At 41.4% G+C, this 19,060-nt stretch overlaps 1 protein-coding gene across 1 annotated transcript; it reads right to left on the reverse strand.

Moving 5' to 3' along the window:
* Positions 1 to 4,049: 4,049 nt before the first annotated feature.
* On the reverse strand, positions 4,050 to 17,499 carry LOC311237719 (GPI mannosyltransferase 1-like). Its single transcript, XM_084325688.1, has 8 exons — positions 17,081 to 17,499; positions 15,172 to 15,345; positions 13,680 to 13,800; positions 12,910 to 13,159; positions 10,969 to 11,072; positions 9,384 to 9,538; positions 8,426 to 8,527; positions 4,050 to 5,627 (listed from the first exon to the last, which is right to left on the reverse strand). The coding sequence occupies exons 1-8, from the start codon at positions 17,252 to 17,254 to the stop codon at positions 5,457 to 5,459; spliced, it is 1,251 nt and encodes a 416-aa protein (XP_084181814.1). The 5' UTR covers positions 17,255 to 17,499; the 3' UTR covers positions 4,050 to 5,456.
* Between the last annotated feature and the right edge of the window lie 1,561 nt (positions 17,500 to 19,060).

Genomic DNA, 19,060 nt, shown 5'->3' on the forward strand with positions numbered 1-19,060 from the left:
TAGGCCCACGGGTTGTTTTGAGGTCGGGTTCATGCTCTGGTTGACAGATTCATCACAGAGGGTTATATGAGGGCAAGCACCGCCACAGTTCTTTCATCTAGCCAATACTGCCACCTGCTGGTCATAAGGCACCTTGCGTCTTCCGTTGCCTAAAAAAAATAATAGTAATACAAAAAAAAGGCATTAGTTCTCATTTTTGGAACCCCAGCCCTATTTGCTACTTACAAACAACGATGTCATTGATGGATAGAAGTCCTGATCCTCATACTAGTTCCACAAACCAATGTATACTTACTTCATCAGAGCATATATTTAGCATTTTTAGATTATATTAGATTGGTTTTAGATGATATATAGTAACTATATCCTACATGTATTTGTAGGGCAAATATAATTAGAGGGCATACATACCCTCATCTTGCACCTTGACCTTTTTACACTGCCTACTTAACCTTATGCGCATGCCGAGTTAATTATATTGTTTAAACTGCCTATTTAAAAGTTACTTCTCCACTGTACGATCATTTTACAACCTGTATCATGTCTTCTACTACCTGTACCTCCCCTCCCCCATGCTGCTATGATCAATAGGAGATCAATAAAGGAACATCTTAAGTCAATGGGGTCAAGCTCCTTGTCTGTACAAACTGACTGAAGACAACTGGAACCTACTCCACAGTGCAGCACAAAATACATTTCAGTCATCTTCGGTCAGCTTGTACAGACAAGGAGCTTGACCCCATTGGCCTTGCATTGGTTTGTAGCCAAATAGTATGAGGGACAGCGTGGCTCCGCCGATCAACAACATCACCGATAGGTAGCAAATAGTGCCAGGGTTCCAGAAACCATCCCTTTAAGGACAACCTGTTTTAAAATGTTCAAGCGACAAGCAAACCGTCACTGACCTGTGTGAAGATCTTGAGGATGACATGTGTCAGATGACGTGTGCCCTAACTCTAACCCTTATTAAAGGGATGTACCGATTGTAAGGGCAGGGGTCACAAAATGAGGAAACATTTATAAATAAATAAATAAATGGGGACTTAGGTAAAGTTTTTGCATGCATGTTTTTTCACGATTGCTAAAACACAATTCCCCAAAGCAAATGACCAGTTCCCTAAACACGTTCAATAAAACTAGGGCTCCCCCATTTGGCAAAACCATAAACACATTTCACCTGTACACAATCACACAAAACACAATCCCCTTTTCTAAACACATTTTGTCTTGCTAAAACACATGTTGCAAAAATCTCTGATCAAATGTGCACATTGAAGCTCATGTGATGCTAAATGATAGCCACAGTCAGCAAAAGTTGAACACAATGAACACATCTGGTGTCATTGATTAAACACAATGATTCAAAATGTAAGACACTTGTTGCGAATGATGTGACCACACCTATATAGTCCAGTGCAGACTAGTGCACATTTAGCTGAAGGTTCCAAAGGACTTTTCTTTTCTTCTTTGGGGGTGGGGGGCAAGAAGGATGTGTACAAGATGCATTACTGTATAGTAGGCCTATATCGTACATGTATAGGTCATGCTTCCAAATGCAGTATGTATACTGTCGCTGAATAAAAACTAATTCAAGGACAGTGGAGTTATGTAAATTACTGTAAAGAAAAACATCATTGTGTTTTAAATTTCTTCCGTGTATTGTTGTGTGTAATGGATCCTCCATAGTGTTTACACATTTTTGCATTTAGTTGTGATCGTTTTTTTGTCCCCGATTGCTTACTGTAAGCACGATTTTGAAAACAGGGCCCGATGTTTCAAAACACTACACATAATTAGTACAACCACACACACAATAAGCAGAACATCTCAGATCCTTTGCTAAATTAAACACAATTGTAAAAACTATACACTAATTTATAATTTTTTTTACTGTTTTTCACAATTGCTGAAACACATTTCACAAAACTGTCCTCCCTTTTCATAAATCTCTAAACTCAAAACACACGTTTCATATGACTTACTGTAATTCTGTTTGAACCAGTTACACACTGCTGTGCTTAACCTAAAACACGTTTAGCAATTATACAGTGATTAGAGTACTGTAAGTGAAGTACACAGAGAATGTGACGATATACAATAAATTCACCAAACACTACACAAGACCAATGCTGCAGACGATGAAAATATAATTATCTGCCTTGGCTCGGGCTGATCGCTATACTAACTCGTTTGGCTGAGTTAGGGGGAGGGGAGCCGTGGGTGGGTCCTGGGCGTTGTGGACAGCGACCCCTACAGTTCGGTCGGGGCGCCTGCTCAGCAAGGGTAGGATCTGGAGAGAGGTAGTGCGACCTTCCACACGTTACACTCTCCCGGTGAGAATCTGCACGGCCAGGCTGGCTGCCGGCTGGCTGCACATGCGTCGGAGGAAAGCATGTGACAGTCTCCGGCCTCTCGGACCAACAGTAGGGGAAAGTGCGCAACAACCAGGAAGGGGGTTTGGAATTGGCATAACGATGAACAGTGGGATGGGAGAAAAATTGGAAAAAGGAGGGGGAAAAACATAATAAAAAAAATATATATATATGAATCATTCCACCAATCCAGTCCGATTTGGACTCTGGGATTTTTTTTTTACCAAGAGGTATTACTTTTCTGAACACCCCTCAAGATTAATGACATATTTAACTTTCAGAAAAATATATTTTCCCATCTCAGGCATGAAATCTCTATTATTTTTGGTCATTATTGTATGATATGGACACTATTATTCTTCAACCCCGTTACGGACACTCTGGAAGCTCTCTGAATAAGATTAAAACATGTATTTGTGCTAAAGTCAACATTTCTATAATAATTAGATGTCCTTCACACCATTTCTATAATTGCTCGTCTAAAAATTACGTAAAATCCTACACTTTTGCTATTCTGAACCCTGAAATTTGCCTTTTTTTGACAGCGGCCGCAAGCTTTTTCATCAGAAATGTGATTTGACCTCAGATTTTGAACTAAAATCGATATTCTTATGTTTTCTCTAAACGTTTCAGACAAAATTATTCAAAAGTTGAATTTGTTTTTCATAAACTTAAAGAAATAATTCATAAACATGTAGCTGTAACAGGGTTGAGTCTAGGGTAACATGTGAGCACACACACACACAGCAACATGCACATTACAATTAATATGTATGTGGCATAAGCATGTTGAAAAAGCTCAATAATTAATTTAACTATTATTGTATAACTTCAAAATCAGTGTTAAAATCACAACCCTGTTACAATCTCACAACCCCGTTACATTCAAACATTACATTCAAACGTAACAGGGTTGTGATTTTTTGCACAAAATGGTTGCTACTCCACATGTGGTGAATACCAGGAGAGCACATGGCATGCATGATATTAAGAAAGCATCTAAAAAAATTTATAACAAAGATCATATTCACAAGTAATAGTTTGCTATATTTTTTTCAAGTAACGGTGTTGAGTAATTATGCTTGACTACCATAATATTACATGATAAATGACTGAAAACATAGTACAATGAGGTAGCTACTTGCCTGTTTCTGGTGTTGTGTTCTCCAAAAGACTTCAAAGTTGTCACTTCCTGTTTCACATGCTTCTATGGATTGAACCATTCTTTTTGTGGGGGGGGAATGCTCAGTGTAACAGGGTTGAGGGTTACTGAGGGACAGACTGAATAATGTTATTTTAATGAATAATTATTCATTTATTTTGAAATAAATCATTACCAGCATTAACAGCACAGATGGATGTGTATGTTCATGGAAAAAAGTATGGACTTTTTACAAATTTTCTTGGTCATATCCCAAATACATTTTCATGAAATGTCACGAGGGACATGTCAAAATACATGGTGTCAACTGAAATAACAACATAATGCATAATAAAGAGGATATCTCAACTGAAATAAATAGCATTTCAAAGCACATTTTGGTAACTGATTAGATAAAAGACACTTAAAAACATCAGAGGGACTCAAATCGGACCGGATTGGTGGAATGACTCATATATATATAATTCTCTCCATATAGGCCCCTACCCAAATTGCTCAACATGTCAACATGCAGAATCACAACAAAACATGTACCAGTTTTCATGCTACTACAGTAGTGTGCATATCACTATAAGCTCAGAAAATATCAGACAAACATACTGTATCCAGTACAGGTTACAATTACAGTGGTTACAATCACAGAACATTTTAAGACATTTAAAGAGTACAGAAAATACTAGACATTATGTTTGCATAGCTGGGTCTGGCCAGAGAATGTATGGGAAACTGGGACATGTTTTGTTGTGATTTTCCATGTGATTTGGGTATATGGAGATAAAACATATATATTTTCATCAGTCTGCATCATTGGTCTCGTGTCCAGTGTATTGTATATTTGCACATTATCTGTGTATTTCACTCTCCTTCCATTTTGGTTGAAGACAGGTGAACTCACTTGCTGCATTTTTATAGTGCTTACTGTAACTGTATTTTCTAAATTTACATACTATTCCTATGAAACACACAAATCTATAAATGCCCAATACATATATTTTGAGAACAGATAAGAAGGTTTCTGAAAATGTGTCCTGGCAGTTGTGAAATTCTCACACTCTGAACATTGTGTTTTCAATTATCTGTTGTTTTGTGTAATGATGCTTAGCACTGTTTACATTTTTGCAGGCCTCGAGAGGGATTTTGGTGTCAAAGTTGGCTTTAGACTCTAGAGCATATGGGCAACTGTTTTGGTGTGATAGTTTGGTTTTGAAACGCGAATGTTAGGTTTTATGTATATAGCTTGAAAAAAGTGTTTTGTGTTTAGAGTTTTGTGAAAAGGGAGGGCAGTTCCATGGAATGTGTTTTAGCAATTGTGAAAAACTGTAATAATAATAACATTCCAAGAGCCTCCACACGTGTTCCAAACAAGCCACCTATTTTATTTTAACAAAAAAATATTTACTTTTTTATATACAAACAAAAATGTGTGATAATCAGCAGGTAGACAGTCGTGGGTATAGACTATATATTGTACTGTATAAACCTCCTAATCACCATGTCACTTTTTCAACTTGTGCAGCGCTGCAGCCTTCTGCAATTGGATTCTGGACACATCTCCGGTAACCATCAGCGAGAGCAGGGTTGAATGATGACGTGTTCACTGACTGGATTGTAGGAGGTTTCGCATTAGTCCCAGCTTTCACGGGTCTCTCAGTAAATAGGATTCCTTTTCCCTCAAATTCTCTATTGGGCCTCGCGCCTCTCCTGAAATCAGTTTGGGAGCCACTGGTTGGATGTTTTGAAACACAACATTTCCTTTCAAAATTCCAGTGAAGCTTTCGGCAGAGCCAGAGTCTTTCTCACTTCCTGTAATGCGTCATGTGTGCTACACAAGGCGTGGCATTGGCAGGCTTACTAATGGTTGCAGACCCAGTATCTTTGCCTTAAGCCACTGAGGTCAGGTGATAAATGCAAGTGATAAACCATCACTCAGCCTTTAGTCTCTTCAGTGTGGTCTGCGCTGGTTTGTAATGGGCTACTATCTGGATCAAGACGAAACAGTTGATGACCAGGAACAGCAGTCCGGCCAGCCAGATCAGCAGGAAGGTGTTGTAGCCTTCAAACTCCAGGAAGTAGGCCGGGCCCAACCATACACCCTGGGAGTAGGGAGAGAGAAGAGATACTAGTATTATTATAATTCTTTTTTTTTTGTGTGTTTTTGGTCGATTTTTATAGTTTTTTTTTTACTACCGGGCAGTCCGGTAGAGAGAGAGAGATGAAGAATAGGAGACAGAGCAGGGGAAGACATTCGGCAAAGAACGCCGGGTCCAGGAATCGAACCCGGGTCGGCCGTGCCGCGACGCAGCGCGTTACGCCACTCGGCCGCCCGTATACTAGTATTATTATTATTATTATTATGACAAACTTCACCCAGTACGTCACCTGCAAAACCAGGGGAAACAAAACCCTGGATCTGCTGTATGCTAATGTCAATGTTTTTTTTGGCCACATATGCAGCTTGCCCGCTTAAAGTCGACACAAATGTGTTTTAATATGTCTAGGCCTCTACATTTCTATGTTTCATATGTCATGCAATGTTGCGAGAATGCAATATGTCGCTGCTGCGGAAATAAACCTTTTGATTGAGGAAACAAATACATTTGTTATTGTTTGGTAAATTGGGTATTTTTTGTTACAATTAATCGATTAATTGATCGTTAACGTTATCAATGGGCGAGTAAGGAACGTGCTTACGATTTGCAACCCTACTGCATACAGATAAGATAAGATATTCCTTTATTGATACCCTTGGGGAAATTCGGTATTATGCATACAGTATCTGCATATGTTCTTTGACTTCTCCAGCGCCTTCAACACCATTCACGGCTAGCGGAGAAGCTCACAGTGAAGCAGCTGGAGCACGGCTTGGTGGCCTGGATCACAGACTATCTCACCAACATACCGCAGTACGTCAGACTGCAGGTCAGTCATTCTGATGTGTTGGTGAGCAACACCGGGTCCCCCCAAGGAACTGTGCCGTCACCCTTCCTGTTCACCCTTCCCGTTCACCCTCTGTCTACACCTCTGACTTCTGCCACAACTTGAATGGGTGCCGCCTACAGAAGTTCTCTGACGACTCCTCCATTGTAGGTTACATCACTAATGACAGTATAGAGCCCTGATGGAGAGCTTTGTGGGGTGGAGCGACAGCAACCATCTCCAACTCAACATCAGCAAGACCAAGGAGCTGATGGTGAACTTCCGGAGAGGCAAGAAGAGACCCCCCACGACTCCCATCACCATCCGAGGGGATGAGGTGGAGATGGTGGAGACATAATAAGTTCCTTGGAGTACACCTAAATAATAAATTAGACTGGTCAGACAACACAGAGGCCCTCTACAGGAAGGGACAGAGCAGGCTGTTCTTCCTGAGGAGGGCGACAGTGGCTCGGGAGGTAGAGCAGTCGTCTGGCAATCCAGAGGTTCCCGGTTCGATTCCCGCTCCTCCCGGACAGCGTGTCGATGTGTCCTTGAGCAAGACACTTAACGCCTAATTGCTCCCGATGAGCAGGTTGGCACCTTGCATGGTTGCCTCCGCCGTCGGTGTGTGAATGTGTGAGTGAATGTGTGAGTGAACGGGTAAAATGTGAGTAACAAATTGTAAATCGCTTTGGATAAAAGCGCTATATAAAAAAGCAGCCATTTACCATTTACCAGGAGACTCGGGTCCTTCAACGTGTGCAGTCGTTTTATCAGTCAGTAGTAACCAGCAGGGGCGTAGCTGGGGGGGGGGGTAGATTAGGATGATTCCAAGGGCCCAGCACTGGGGGGGGGGCCCAGAGAACACTATTATTATCTTTTTATTAATATGGTGTTATTATTATCCTAAAGTAAGTTAATGTAGTTGAGTCAAAAGTATAATTGCCTGTATTAAAGAAAAACGTCACAAAAGAAACAAACCGGTGCTTGTTACTTTGTTTGACAATATGAGGCTAACCAGCGTCCTCTTCTATGCTGTGGCATGCTGGGGGGGCTACATCATCTCAAGGGACACCAACACACTGAACAAGCTGGTGAGGAAGGCTAGCTCCGTGGTGGGAGGCGAGCTGGTCAGACTAGAGCCTCAGAGGTGGTGGCAGAGAGGGGGATGAGAAGGAAGCTGGCCGCTATACTGGATAATCCCTCCCACCCTCTCTATGATGAGCTAGTCAAGATGAGAAGCACGTTTGAGTCACAGACTCATACCCCCCGACACACCACTAACCGCCCCAGCCAGTCCTCCGTATCAGCGTCCATCAGGCTCCACAACAGTGGGCGGGGACCGCTGCCAGCAGCCAGAGAACTAATGGCAGCAGAACTCGAGAACTACCAGGAATGCCTGATCACTGAGTGTGTCTGAGTCCCACCTAAACGGCACGGACTACAATGTACTGTATAACGTATGACGCATATCACGCCATACGCACCTTGGCGTACAAGAGCAACCAGTAGTATACTGTATGCACATCCCAAAAGAAGAAATTGGTGTTTAACCAAAGGACATACATAAAGATAAGATAATATAAAAAAGGTTTCTCTGTATGTTATCTAGGCAACAAGGGAGAGCTGTTGCCCTAGTACAGAGAAATTGTCTTTTTCCTATACTTTAATGAGATTACATTGCCAAGAAGTAATTGCAGGATGAGACACAAGACCACAACACGCCACCATGGTAAATAAAAAATGGCTTTAGAAAACCTCCATATTCGCCGGAAGGTTATTTGTTTATTTCTTAATATATCTGTTTCAGACTCATAGGAGAGCTAGCATAGGTAGTGTTCCGTAGTGGGTCTGTACATGTCAGGCCAACCAAAAAGGAATCCCCAACGGCCAAGGGAGGTATTAGGCTTACTCACCGTAACCCCCCCTGCTACACATAACTCTGGTTGTAATAAGGCAAGCGAGATGGAATTACCTGTCCAGCAAACCAGAGGGCCAGCAGTCCAATTCCCTGTTTAGTTGATAGACTCAGATGAGGGATGATGAGAGGAAGCAGACACTGGTACCACAGGAAGTACTGGGAGACAAGACGTAGAGCGAAGCACAGACCACTGTGTGTTAAGTGTTAAGCATTTCAATAGATATTCAGAGAAAATAATTAAAAGTCATATTATTTACTGCATCTTGCGGTGAAATGGGAGGTTTAAAGATGCTTTAAATTAATCGTGATTTCGGCTAAAAGGCTGGGAATCGCGCAGTGAGTGGTCGCCATGGTAACTAAGGACTCTGTGGCACAAACCACTGGTCTGAGTGGAAAGAAGACATTTTTCATTCAAACCCCTCAGCAATGCGTGGTGGTTCATGAGAAATCTGAAATCAACTGTACAGTATGTAAATGTTGTTACCAAACATGTTTGCACAAAACACAAACTCTTCTGCTCATTGTCTAGGTCTGAGGTTCAGCTAAATTAGTTTATTTCAGCCTTCATAGAAATACACAGCAGGGTCTGCTAAGAGTGCATGCGTGAATGTAGGGCTGGGAGGTCAACTGAATATGAAGTTATACTGTCATGGATCCATACAAATGTATGGATTTTCACTATACAGTCGTCAACAAAATGGTAAACGTATCCTTATCCTTTTTTTTCTTAAGTAAATCATATTCTGGGATAAAATTGGATTAAAATATACCTTTCTGAATGAAAAAGCACAACAATTTTATTACCCCGAAAAAGAAAACCCATCAGAAATATGTCAAATCACACTGTAATTTTCACAGAAAAGAAAAGAAAAATCAATTATAGACAAATATCCTTATACGCTCAAAAATAAGAAAAATATTGTGATAATCATATTTTGACCATATCGCCGAGCCCTAATTGAGTGAGTCAGTAAGCAAATATTTTAGGTTGTGTGTGTGTGTGGGGGTGTACCTGCGAGGTGCAGACTTTGTTGAAGGAGACAAAGATGGCTGTGTGCAGGAAGCAGCAGAGGGCCAGGTCAGCGTGGTAGGCCCACGACACCAGAAGCAGCAGACCCAGCTGGGGGAGGAAGGCTGCCAGGCCCACCCACACACTCCACCCACTGTCTGCACACACAGGGACAAGTACACAGACACCCATCACTTCAGTCAAGAGTATAGGAGAGCAGCTGAAGTACATCGTCTACTAGATGCCGTTTTTCTTTTACTTGATTAAAGCTAATACAAGGAGAACTTTCAACAAAACATATCATTGTCAGATTTATTTATTCATATTTATTTTATTGGGTGCAATTGTGAGTCAGTCAGGAAACACAGTTATATCCAGTTGGCCAATCATATGGTTGACTGCAGCTGGTCAATGAGGGGAATGGTCGGGAGGTGTCTATGAATTCTGCGTTTGACGGCCTGAATACCATTGTCTGCAATGGAGCCAATAACATGCTTTGGAAGACTATTCCATACACGGACAGCAGTATGGGACATGGTGGGGATGCACAACCTGTGGACTGTGGCTGAGGCTGGGGGTGGAGAGTTTTGTACTGGCAGTGTCCTGGTCCACAGATTGGTTGTGATATACCTTGGTATAATTACAGTAAAGAAATGAGACCATTGCCGAGACAATCGGTAGTCTAATCCTCACGATAAGACCACATTTCCCATGAAGCACATGTCATACTCCATATCCATACTATGAATCGGACACGGTTGCATTCACTATATCAATACAGAACAGAGGACATCCAGGTACTTCTCATTCACTATATCAATACAGAACAGAGGACCTCCAGGTACTTATCATTCACTATATCAATACAAACAGAGGACATCCAGGTACTTATCATTCACTATATCAATACAAACAGAGGACATCCAGGTACTTATCATTCACTATATCAATACAAACAGAGGACCTCCAGGTACTTATCATTCACTATATCAATACAAACAGAGGACATCGAGGTACTTATCATTCACTATATCAATACAGAACAGAGGACATCCAGGTACTTATCATTCACTATATCAATACAGAACAGAGGACATCCAGGTACTTGTCGCGGCCTCGTCAGTTGTCTTTCATTCTCATGGGTCTCAATGAGTTTCAGACATTGAACTTACAATGATATGTTTGACGTCAAAATCCTCCTCGTAGTGCCTGTAATTACTGGCCGTTTTTCAAGCCGAGTTAATAAAAGTTAGACGTCTCAGATTCTCCACTGACTTAAAGTCACATTGCTAATAAAGACCTAATAAAGCCTGGTGCAGGGTTCCTGCTGGTTTCAACAAGGTGGGTGGATGGGTGGATGGGTTGGTGGATGGATGGATGGGTTGATGGGTGGATGGATGGGTGGGTGGATGGATGGATGGATGGATGGGTGGATGGATGGATGATGGATGGATGGGTGGGTGGATGGATGGGTTGATGGGTGGATGGGTTGATGGGTGGGTGGGTGGTTGGGTGGATGGATGGATGGATGGATGGGTGGGTGGGTGGATGGATGGATGGATGGGTGGATGGGTGGATGGATACACACCTGCAGTGAGGTAGAGCATATAAAAGTAGGGAGAGAAGTTGTGTCTGGTGTCCCTTCTGGTTAGATGGTACAGATAGGTCTCATGGAGGAACTCCCAGCCATACCTGGAGAGGAGAGGAGAGGAGAGGAGAGAAGGTTGAAACTATTGGTAATATAAAAAAGACTTGCCCAAATCACTGCAGAACGTAAAACAATGATGACCTACAAATAGCAATAAAGTAGTAAAAATAACACATTTCTTAAAGGGGACAAATTATGAAAATGGGTTTTGCCTAGTCTTTGTGTGGATTTGGCAGTCAGTCTGAAATATTATTTAAGTGCTGGGGGAAAATGTACTCTTTCAGATTGACAAGCCTAAACAAGCTGTTCTGATGTTGGCCTTGATTATGTCACAATGGGACAAATTAGCTTTGATTAATCAATAAGCTGTGCTTTTTGGAGCAAGGAACACTGCCTACCTAATGTATGTGCAGTTTGTAAAAGTGTTTTACTCTTTGGTGTGGGGTAGGCAGGCAGGAAAGGAAATGATTCATTTAAAATGTGGTTGTGTCCAATACAATGGACGAAAGAAGTGCTGGAAAATAAATTATTAACATTAGATTTAGACTAGTTTCTTAACAAATATGTTATATAGATTCAAGGTAGTTGTATGAAATTGTTGAAAATATAAAGTAATACAATCCTAACTGTAGTGACATGTCGTAATAGGAACGCTCCAAATCAGAATCCAAACACACTTAGATTTTCCATCATTTGGAATGAAGACCATCAAGACAATAATCATTCAGAATAAACACGTAATTTAGTGGCTGAGTCTTCAAGGTCTCCATCGCTGGATCATGTCGAATGAGAACCGGTTGGACTCAACCTCTTAATTACGTGCTTATTCTAGGGACGCACGGATACCGACACAATACTGGTATCAGATATCGGTCTGATAGCAGGCTAAAATAGAATATTGATATCGGCGAATTTCCCAGATACTAAAATCTGATACCATACATGATACATGGTAAATGTATCATGGTAAACAGGCCCCTAGGCAAAATAGGCCCTCCTGGTACTGTGCCTTGTTTGCATTTTTAGTTTTTGGTCTAATGTGTGGGTTGGATTTGAGTGGGGATAGGGGGGGGGGGGGGTTGCTACTGCTGGCTACACCTCAGGCTCTGCCAAGAGAGGTCTGGAGGAATTCAATACAAAGTAAGGCTCTTTTGCCTAGAGGTCACTGTTTGACAAAATTACAGATTCAATCTTTAATCAAAATGAGACATAATGTAAGTTTTCTTGTGTGTGCTTTGATGTCTGCAAGTGTACACCCAGTGTGCAGCTGTAAGCCCACGTATGTGTGCAATATGCAATTATTTTGTCACACTCACATCATGTGATATATTCTTTTGGCACTCTCACATGTGATGAATTATTTTGGCACTCTCACATGTGATGAATTATTTTGGCACGCTCACATGTGATATATACTTTTGACACACGCACGTGTGATAAGATCCTTTTGGCACTCTCACATGCGATAGATTATTTTGGCACTCTCACATGTGATGAATTATTTTGGCACGCTCGCATGTGATATATACTTTTGACACACGCACGTGTGATAAGATCCTTTTGGCACTCTCACATGCGATCGATTATTTTGGCACTCTCACATGTGATATATTATTTTGGCACGCTCACATGTGATATATTCTTTTGGCACGCTCACATGTGATGAATTATTTTGGCACACTCACATGTGATGAATTATTTTGGCACGCTCACATGTGATGAATTATTTTGGCACACTCACATGTGATGAATTATTTTGGCACGCTCACATGCGATAGATTATTTTGGCACGCTCACATGTGATGAATTATTTTGGCACGCTCACATGTGATGAATTATTTTGGCACGCTCACATGTGATAGATTATTTTGGCACTCTCACATGTGATAGAAGAGGGCGGTGAGTCCACAGAACACTCCTCCCGCCACGCTGCCAAAGAGGAAGAGCTCCGTGTTGAGGAAGCTTCGGACGAACCCCAGCGCTCTCTGCCACCTGCAGCCCTCCTTCCTCCCCTCCCCCCTCTTCTCTGGCGTGCGCAGGGCCAGAGCGATGGGCAGAGCGTACGTGACGGGGTAGATCTTCATGTGGACAGACAGGCCGTAGAGTGCAGCTGCCCAAGTGAGGCGCCGGCCTAGAATATAAATAGTCAGTAAATAAATAGCAATCAAACTAATCTTTTTGATTATTGTTATCTTTTCAACCATTTTGTAGTTCCCTGGAGACTATAGAACCGGTATGCCTCTATGTTTCTTTTCTCCAAAGAAACTAAATCAATTTAAATCATTTAACATTTTCTATAGCTGTCGCCTCTTAGTCGATTAATCAGTCGACCAAGACTTTGTTAGTCAATTAAGTTGTTTTTTATGCGTTACTCCATGCTGAATTCGACTTATTTCTTGAAAGATGATGAGCATATCTTTGCTAAGATTTAAAGAGGTCATTCTGCATGATTGCATGTGAGAAATGAGGTTTTGCAGCATCGTCGATTCAATCAACTACAAATCGATTAGGCAGAAAACTCCAAGACCATTTGTTTTTTAAGGACAGCCACGGGACAGACATGCGTCATAAAAAGAGTGTCAACGCAGAAGGCTTGTGTTTGCATGGGGTGATACAGAGTGGAAACAGACATACATACATACACTCCTTACCTTCCAAACACAGTAGTGTCCCCAGCACCAGAGCTGCCAGGATGGACTCTGCGTTCCCCCGGCTGGACACGCCCATGGGCAGAGGGTTGAGCAGCCACAGAGAGCTCACACAGCACGCCGCCTGAGGCCAAGTCAAAGTCAGCTTCATTGTTGCTTCTCATAATGTGCAAGACATACAGAGAAGTGATATTTCGTTTATAATATAAACATAAAGTAACATATGACACTATAAACATAAGTCAATAAAGAATAATAATAAAAAAAAAAAAATAATAATAATAATCTAACCCTAACTAACCTTACTGTCATGCACTTGTCCTAATAAAATAACCTACACTGTAACACGCAACACTTGTTACTCAGCTGATAGAGCTGTACCCTTCTTGCTGTCTTGTCGTACAGAACTTGTAAGTCGCTTTGGATAAAAGCGTCAGCTAAATGACTAAATGTAAATGTAAGTAACATATAGGACATGATGTACATACACTATACAGGACTATATACACAGTATAAAAACAGTGGCTAAAAAATGAATGTATGATTGAAATAAATATAGGAGGTAAAAGAGAACTTAGTGCAAATCTTTTTTTTGCAGCAGCAGTGGTACATAGTAAGCATAACTGATAAATAATGGCAGTAAAATACAATAGTGGCAGTAAAGTGGCAGTGAGATGATAGATATGGCAGTAAACTAAAATAAATAATGGCAGTAAAGTAAAGTGGCAGTGAGGGGGGGGGGGGGGGTTAGTCCAGGTTCTGTGTGGTGGCAGAGTGAGAGCGGGGGGGGGGGGGGGCTGGGAGAGAGTTCAGACCAAACAGTAGCACACTACACTACGTCACGTTACATCTTAGACATTTAAAGCTACACGTCAACATTGTGGGAAATTAGCTTATCCAGAGTCAAGACACCAATTTCCTCTCTGTGCGTTCAGTAGAAAGATATTCGGTTGCGAGCTAGCCTAGCTTAGCACAAATGAATGGAAGCGAATATGGACCACTAGCCTAGCTTAAAACTCTGGGATGGTTATTTATGGTGTATGACATTTAGACTTGGTCCTCAAAATGAATGGAAATGAACGAGGAGCCTGACACCTGACACTCTACTAAAGTGTACTATCCCTTTGAGACCTTTGGTTGGGGAAATATAATGCACTTGTCTCCATTCAGAGAAATCTAACATACTTTTATGTGTGAAACAGGCAGCATATAAAGTATCTTTGCTTTAGGTTTCACCTGGTTACAGGCATCAGCATTTACTAATGTGGAAATTATCTGATTTATAATGAAAATATCTATCACCTATTTCTATTTTAGCCTGGTATATCAACCACCATATCCCACAATCATCCCCGACTGGGTTTGTATCTATACGATACGCTCTACTACTTGACAAGTTCTCATAGGTGTAAATGAATACGGTATATTATGCTCTCCTTCACATCCACAAGCTCCTCTTGATGAGCGGAGCTGCTATGTCCATGAACAACTCTACCTGGGAGGCCAGCCCGCGCAGGCGGAGCACGTGGTAGATGAGGAATCCCGAGAGCACGTCGCAGACGATGAAGAGCACCTTCCCAAACAGCGGGCTGAGGTAGATGTTGGGGGTCAGCAGCCAGGCCAGGAGCGGCGTGTAGCGGTACGTTGATCTGGTGTAGGGCGACTTGCCCTGTGGGGAGGCCAAGCGTGATGGGAGAATGCATACAAAGGAATTAATTAGAGATTAACAAATCTCTATAATGGAGCTCCCCATTATTAAAGCCTCTTCAACTCTAGAGCTTCACGTTATTAGAGCCTCTTCAACTCTAGAGCTTCACGTTATTATAATAGCCTCTTCAACTCTAGAGCTTCACGTTATTATAATAGCCTCTTCAACTCTAGAGCTTCACGTTATTATAATAACCTCTTCAACTCTAGAGCTTCTCGTTATTAGAGCCTCTTCAACTCTAGAGCTTCTCGTTATTAGAGCCTCTTCAACTCTAGAGCTTCACGTTATTAGAGCCTCTTCAACTCTAGAGCTTCTCGTTATTATAACCTCTTCAACTCTAGAGCTTCTCGTTATTAGAGCCTCTTCAACTCTAGAGCTTCACGTTATTAGAGCCTCTTCAACTCTAGAGCTTCTCGTTATTATAACCTCTTCAACTCTAGAGCTTCTCGTTATTAGAGCCTCTTCAACTCTAGAGCTTCACGTTATTAGAGCCTCTTCAACTCTAGAGCTTCTCGTTATTATAACCTCTTCAACTCTAGAGCTTCACGTTATTATAATAACCTCTTCAACTCTAGAGCTTCTCGTTATTAGAGCCTCTTCAACTCTAGAGCTTCATGTGATTAGAGCCTCTTCAACTCTAGAGCTTCATGTGATTAGAGCCTCTTCAACTCTAGAGCTTCACGTTATTAGAGCCTCTTCAACTCTAGAGCTTCTCGTTATTATAACCTCTTCAACTCTAGAGCTTCTTGTTATTATAGCCTCTTCAACTCTAGAGCTTCTCGTTATTATAGCCTCTTCAACTCTAGAGCTTCTCGTTATTATAGCCTCTTCAACTCTAGAGCTTCTCGTTATTATAGCCTCTTCAACTCTAGAGCTTCTCGTTATTATAGCCTCTTCAACTCTAGAGCTTCTTGTTATTAGAGCCTCTTCAACTCTAGAGCTTCATGTTATTAGAGCCTCTTCAACTCTAGAGCTTCTCGTTATTATAGCCTCTTCAACTCTAGAGCTTCTCGTTATTATAGCCTCTTCAACTCTAGAGCTTCACGTTATTAGAGCCTCTTCAACTCTAGAGCTTCTCGTTATTAGAGCCTCTTCAACTCTAGAGCTTCTCGTTTTTAGAGCCTCTTCAACTCTAGAGCTTCACGTTATTAGAGCATCTTCAACTCTAGAGCTTCTCGTTATTAGAGCCTCTTCAACTCTAGAGCTTCTCGTTATTATAGTATTTTCAAAGTAAGGTCACCTTCCAAAAAGAGAAGGGAACCCTGGGGCTAATTTGCATTTAAAGTTAGAATATGTAAAGCTATCAAACATTGACCTCTAGGCAAAAGAGCCTCATTGGTTGTGCACTTTATTTTTTGGTTTTGGTTTGATGTGTGGGTTGGAGACTTGGAGTTGAGAGGGGTGGGGTTGCTATTGACTCTACAAAGTTACTATATACCTGTAGCACCCAAGTTCAACACTGTTTGACGAACATTGTTACTTAGCTGAAAGAGTTGTACCCTTCCTGTTGTACAGAACCTTTAAGTCGCTTTGGATAAAAGCGTCAGCTAAAACTACTGAATATATATCCCCTGGCTCCAACCCACACATCAGACCCAAACTAAACAAAATGAAAACATGGGCAATGCCAAGAGGGGATGTTCTGCCCAGAAGAGGTCGCTGTTTTCATGTTCTTAAAATTAACCTCTGAACTGACCTGAGTGATGAACCTCGCCGCGTCTGTGAACACGTGATAGTCAACGTCAGTGTACTTGACCGCCATGGTCTTGTCCTGGTAGTCGCCATAAACAACCAGAGCAAGTCGTATGGCAAACGAAGCAGTGAAAAGCGCACGTTTTTCCATAAGTGTGGAAATCACCCTCTCCATCATTATTATTAACAGCACAGCTAGGCTAACGTTAGCTGTAATGCTTACAGATTATGTTGTTGACAACAACGGAGCTTTTTCTTATGTTCATCGTATTACTTGTGTCCAGTAAAAAAAACATATCCAAGCCAAATTGTGAACACTACTTTTTTCCGGCGTTGTCGTTTATTATTTTGGCATATTTCATCGCACTTTCTTTTCCCTCGACCAGATTTAATTCATTAAAAAAGTAGCAGATATCTATGGTCAAAACGAAGACCCAGGAAGAAAACAGGAAGTAGCGTCATTCCTCTTCTTCTGCTGCTAATAGATTTCCGGCGTATTGCTGCCTCCCGCGGTTCGTTTAGGAATTACTAAAATTTGAGAATATAAAATATAAATGGAAAAAATAAACACCTAAAGCAAAACCTAATACCTTGTATCGATGGTTGGAGAACAAAACCTCCTACCTACTAATTTATAAAACAAGTTTAGCCTATTTTTAAACTGAATCCAACCGCACTTTGTTTTTACTCTGTCTATTCTATTTTTATTATTTGTATTACTATTACTGAATGCAACTGTAAACAGAAAGGCCTATTGGGTTGTTAGAACTTAGATCCTAATGTGAAACACTGTGATTTACCTTACCTTGCTACCTCTGTCGTTTTTATGCTCGCTTATGCCTGTATTTTTTTTTACTGTTGTGAAACTTTGAACTGCAACTTCTGTATGAAAAGTGCTATACAAATAATTATAAAGTTATTATCATTATTATTATTACATTCAGATAATTTTTCTTCCTCATTTGCTTGATTGATTGATTGATTGAACACTTTATTAACAGATTGCAGAATGGGTACAGTACAGTACAGCTCAATACATACAATTGTTAAGGGGATGCAGACCAGAGAAAGACTTTCGTCTTGTTTACATCAGGGTCCCCCATTTTCAATTCATCGTAACATATATGACATACATGACATACAGATAGACAGTACTGCTACATCTATACATTTATGACATACCAGATTTGCAATTACAGTACTGTTTGTGATACAAAAAGAGTCCAGAAAGAAAAAGTATATACATTTGACGTAGAAACTGTACATTGGATTGGGTAGGTGGTGGTGGGGGACTGTACATTGGAGGTGGTTGGGGGGGGGGGGGGGGGGGTTGGGTAGGAGTGGGGGGGGGGGTTGGGTAGGAGGGGTGGGTTGGGTTACACTGTACAACTGTACAAACAAAACTGTACATTGGATTATTGACAAGACCATACTTGGTAATTTACTGTACATTGGAGGGGGTAGTGTTCGGACATTTACAGGGGCCAGTTTCGAGTTGCAGTCTCCCTTAGGTGTTTTTTGAGAGTGTTTTTGAAAGTGGGTAGTGATTCACATTCCTTTACAGCTTTGGGTAGGGCGTTCCACATTGATGTGGCATAATTGCGAAACGTGTTTAGTCCCTTGTTTGAGCCGAATCTGGGTTTAACATGATTTGTGGAGCTCCCTCTGGTGTTGTGATCGTGGTATTCACTGACCTTTGGGAAGTATTTTGACATGTACATGGGTACCTTGGTCGTGTAGTGTATCTTGTAGACCAGGCCCATTGCAAGTTGCTGTACTCTGTCGTCTACTCTAAGCCATCCTAGGTTGTCAAAGTGGGCAGGGGTGAGGTGGGTTCTAGGAGTAAGGTCAAGCAGTAGTCTGACCAGTTTGTTTTGAGATGTTTGTAATTTTGTTTTTAGCGCCTTTGAGGTGCTTTGGTACCATGAGGTGCAAGCATAGTCGTAGTACCCTTGAATGAGTGCTCCTGCTAGAGTCTTCAGGG

The sequence above is a fragment of the Notolepis coatsorum genome, assembly GCF_963971535.1.
Source record: "Notolepis coatsorum genome assembly, chromosome: 12".
NCBI lineage: Eukaryota > Metazoa > Chordata > Actinopteri > Aulopiformes > Paralepididae > Notolepis > Notolepis coatsorum.

Bases quoted from the DNA above. Each gene is read 5' to 3' on its own strand.
- LOC311237719 (XM_084325688.1), bottom strand. From the start codon at position 17,254: ATGATGGAGAGGGTGATTTCCACACTTATGGAAAAACGTGCGCTTTTC. The intron at 13,801-15,171 runs GTAGAGTTGTTC...ACTTGGCCTCAG, and splicing joins TGCGCGGGCTGGCCTCCCAG to GCGGCGTGCTGTGTGAGCTC. The intron at 8,528-9,383 runs GTACACCCCCAC...CTTGTCTCCCAG, and splicing joins ACAAAGTCTGCACCTCGCAG to TACTTCCTGTGGTACCAGTG.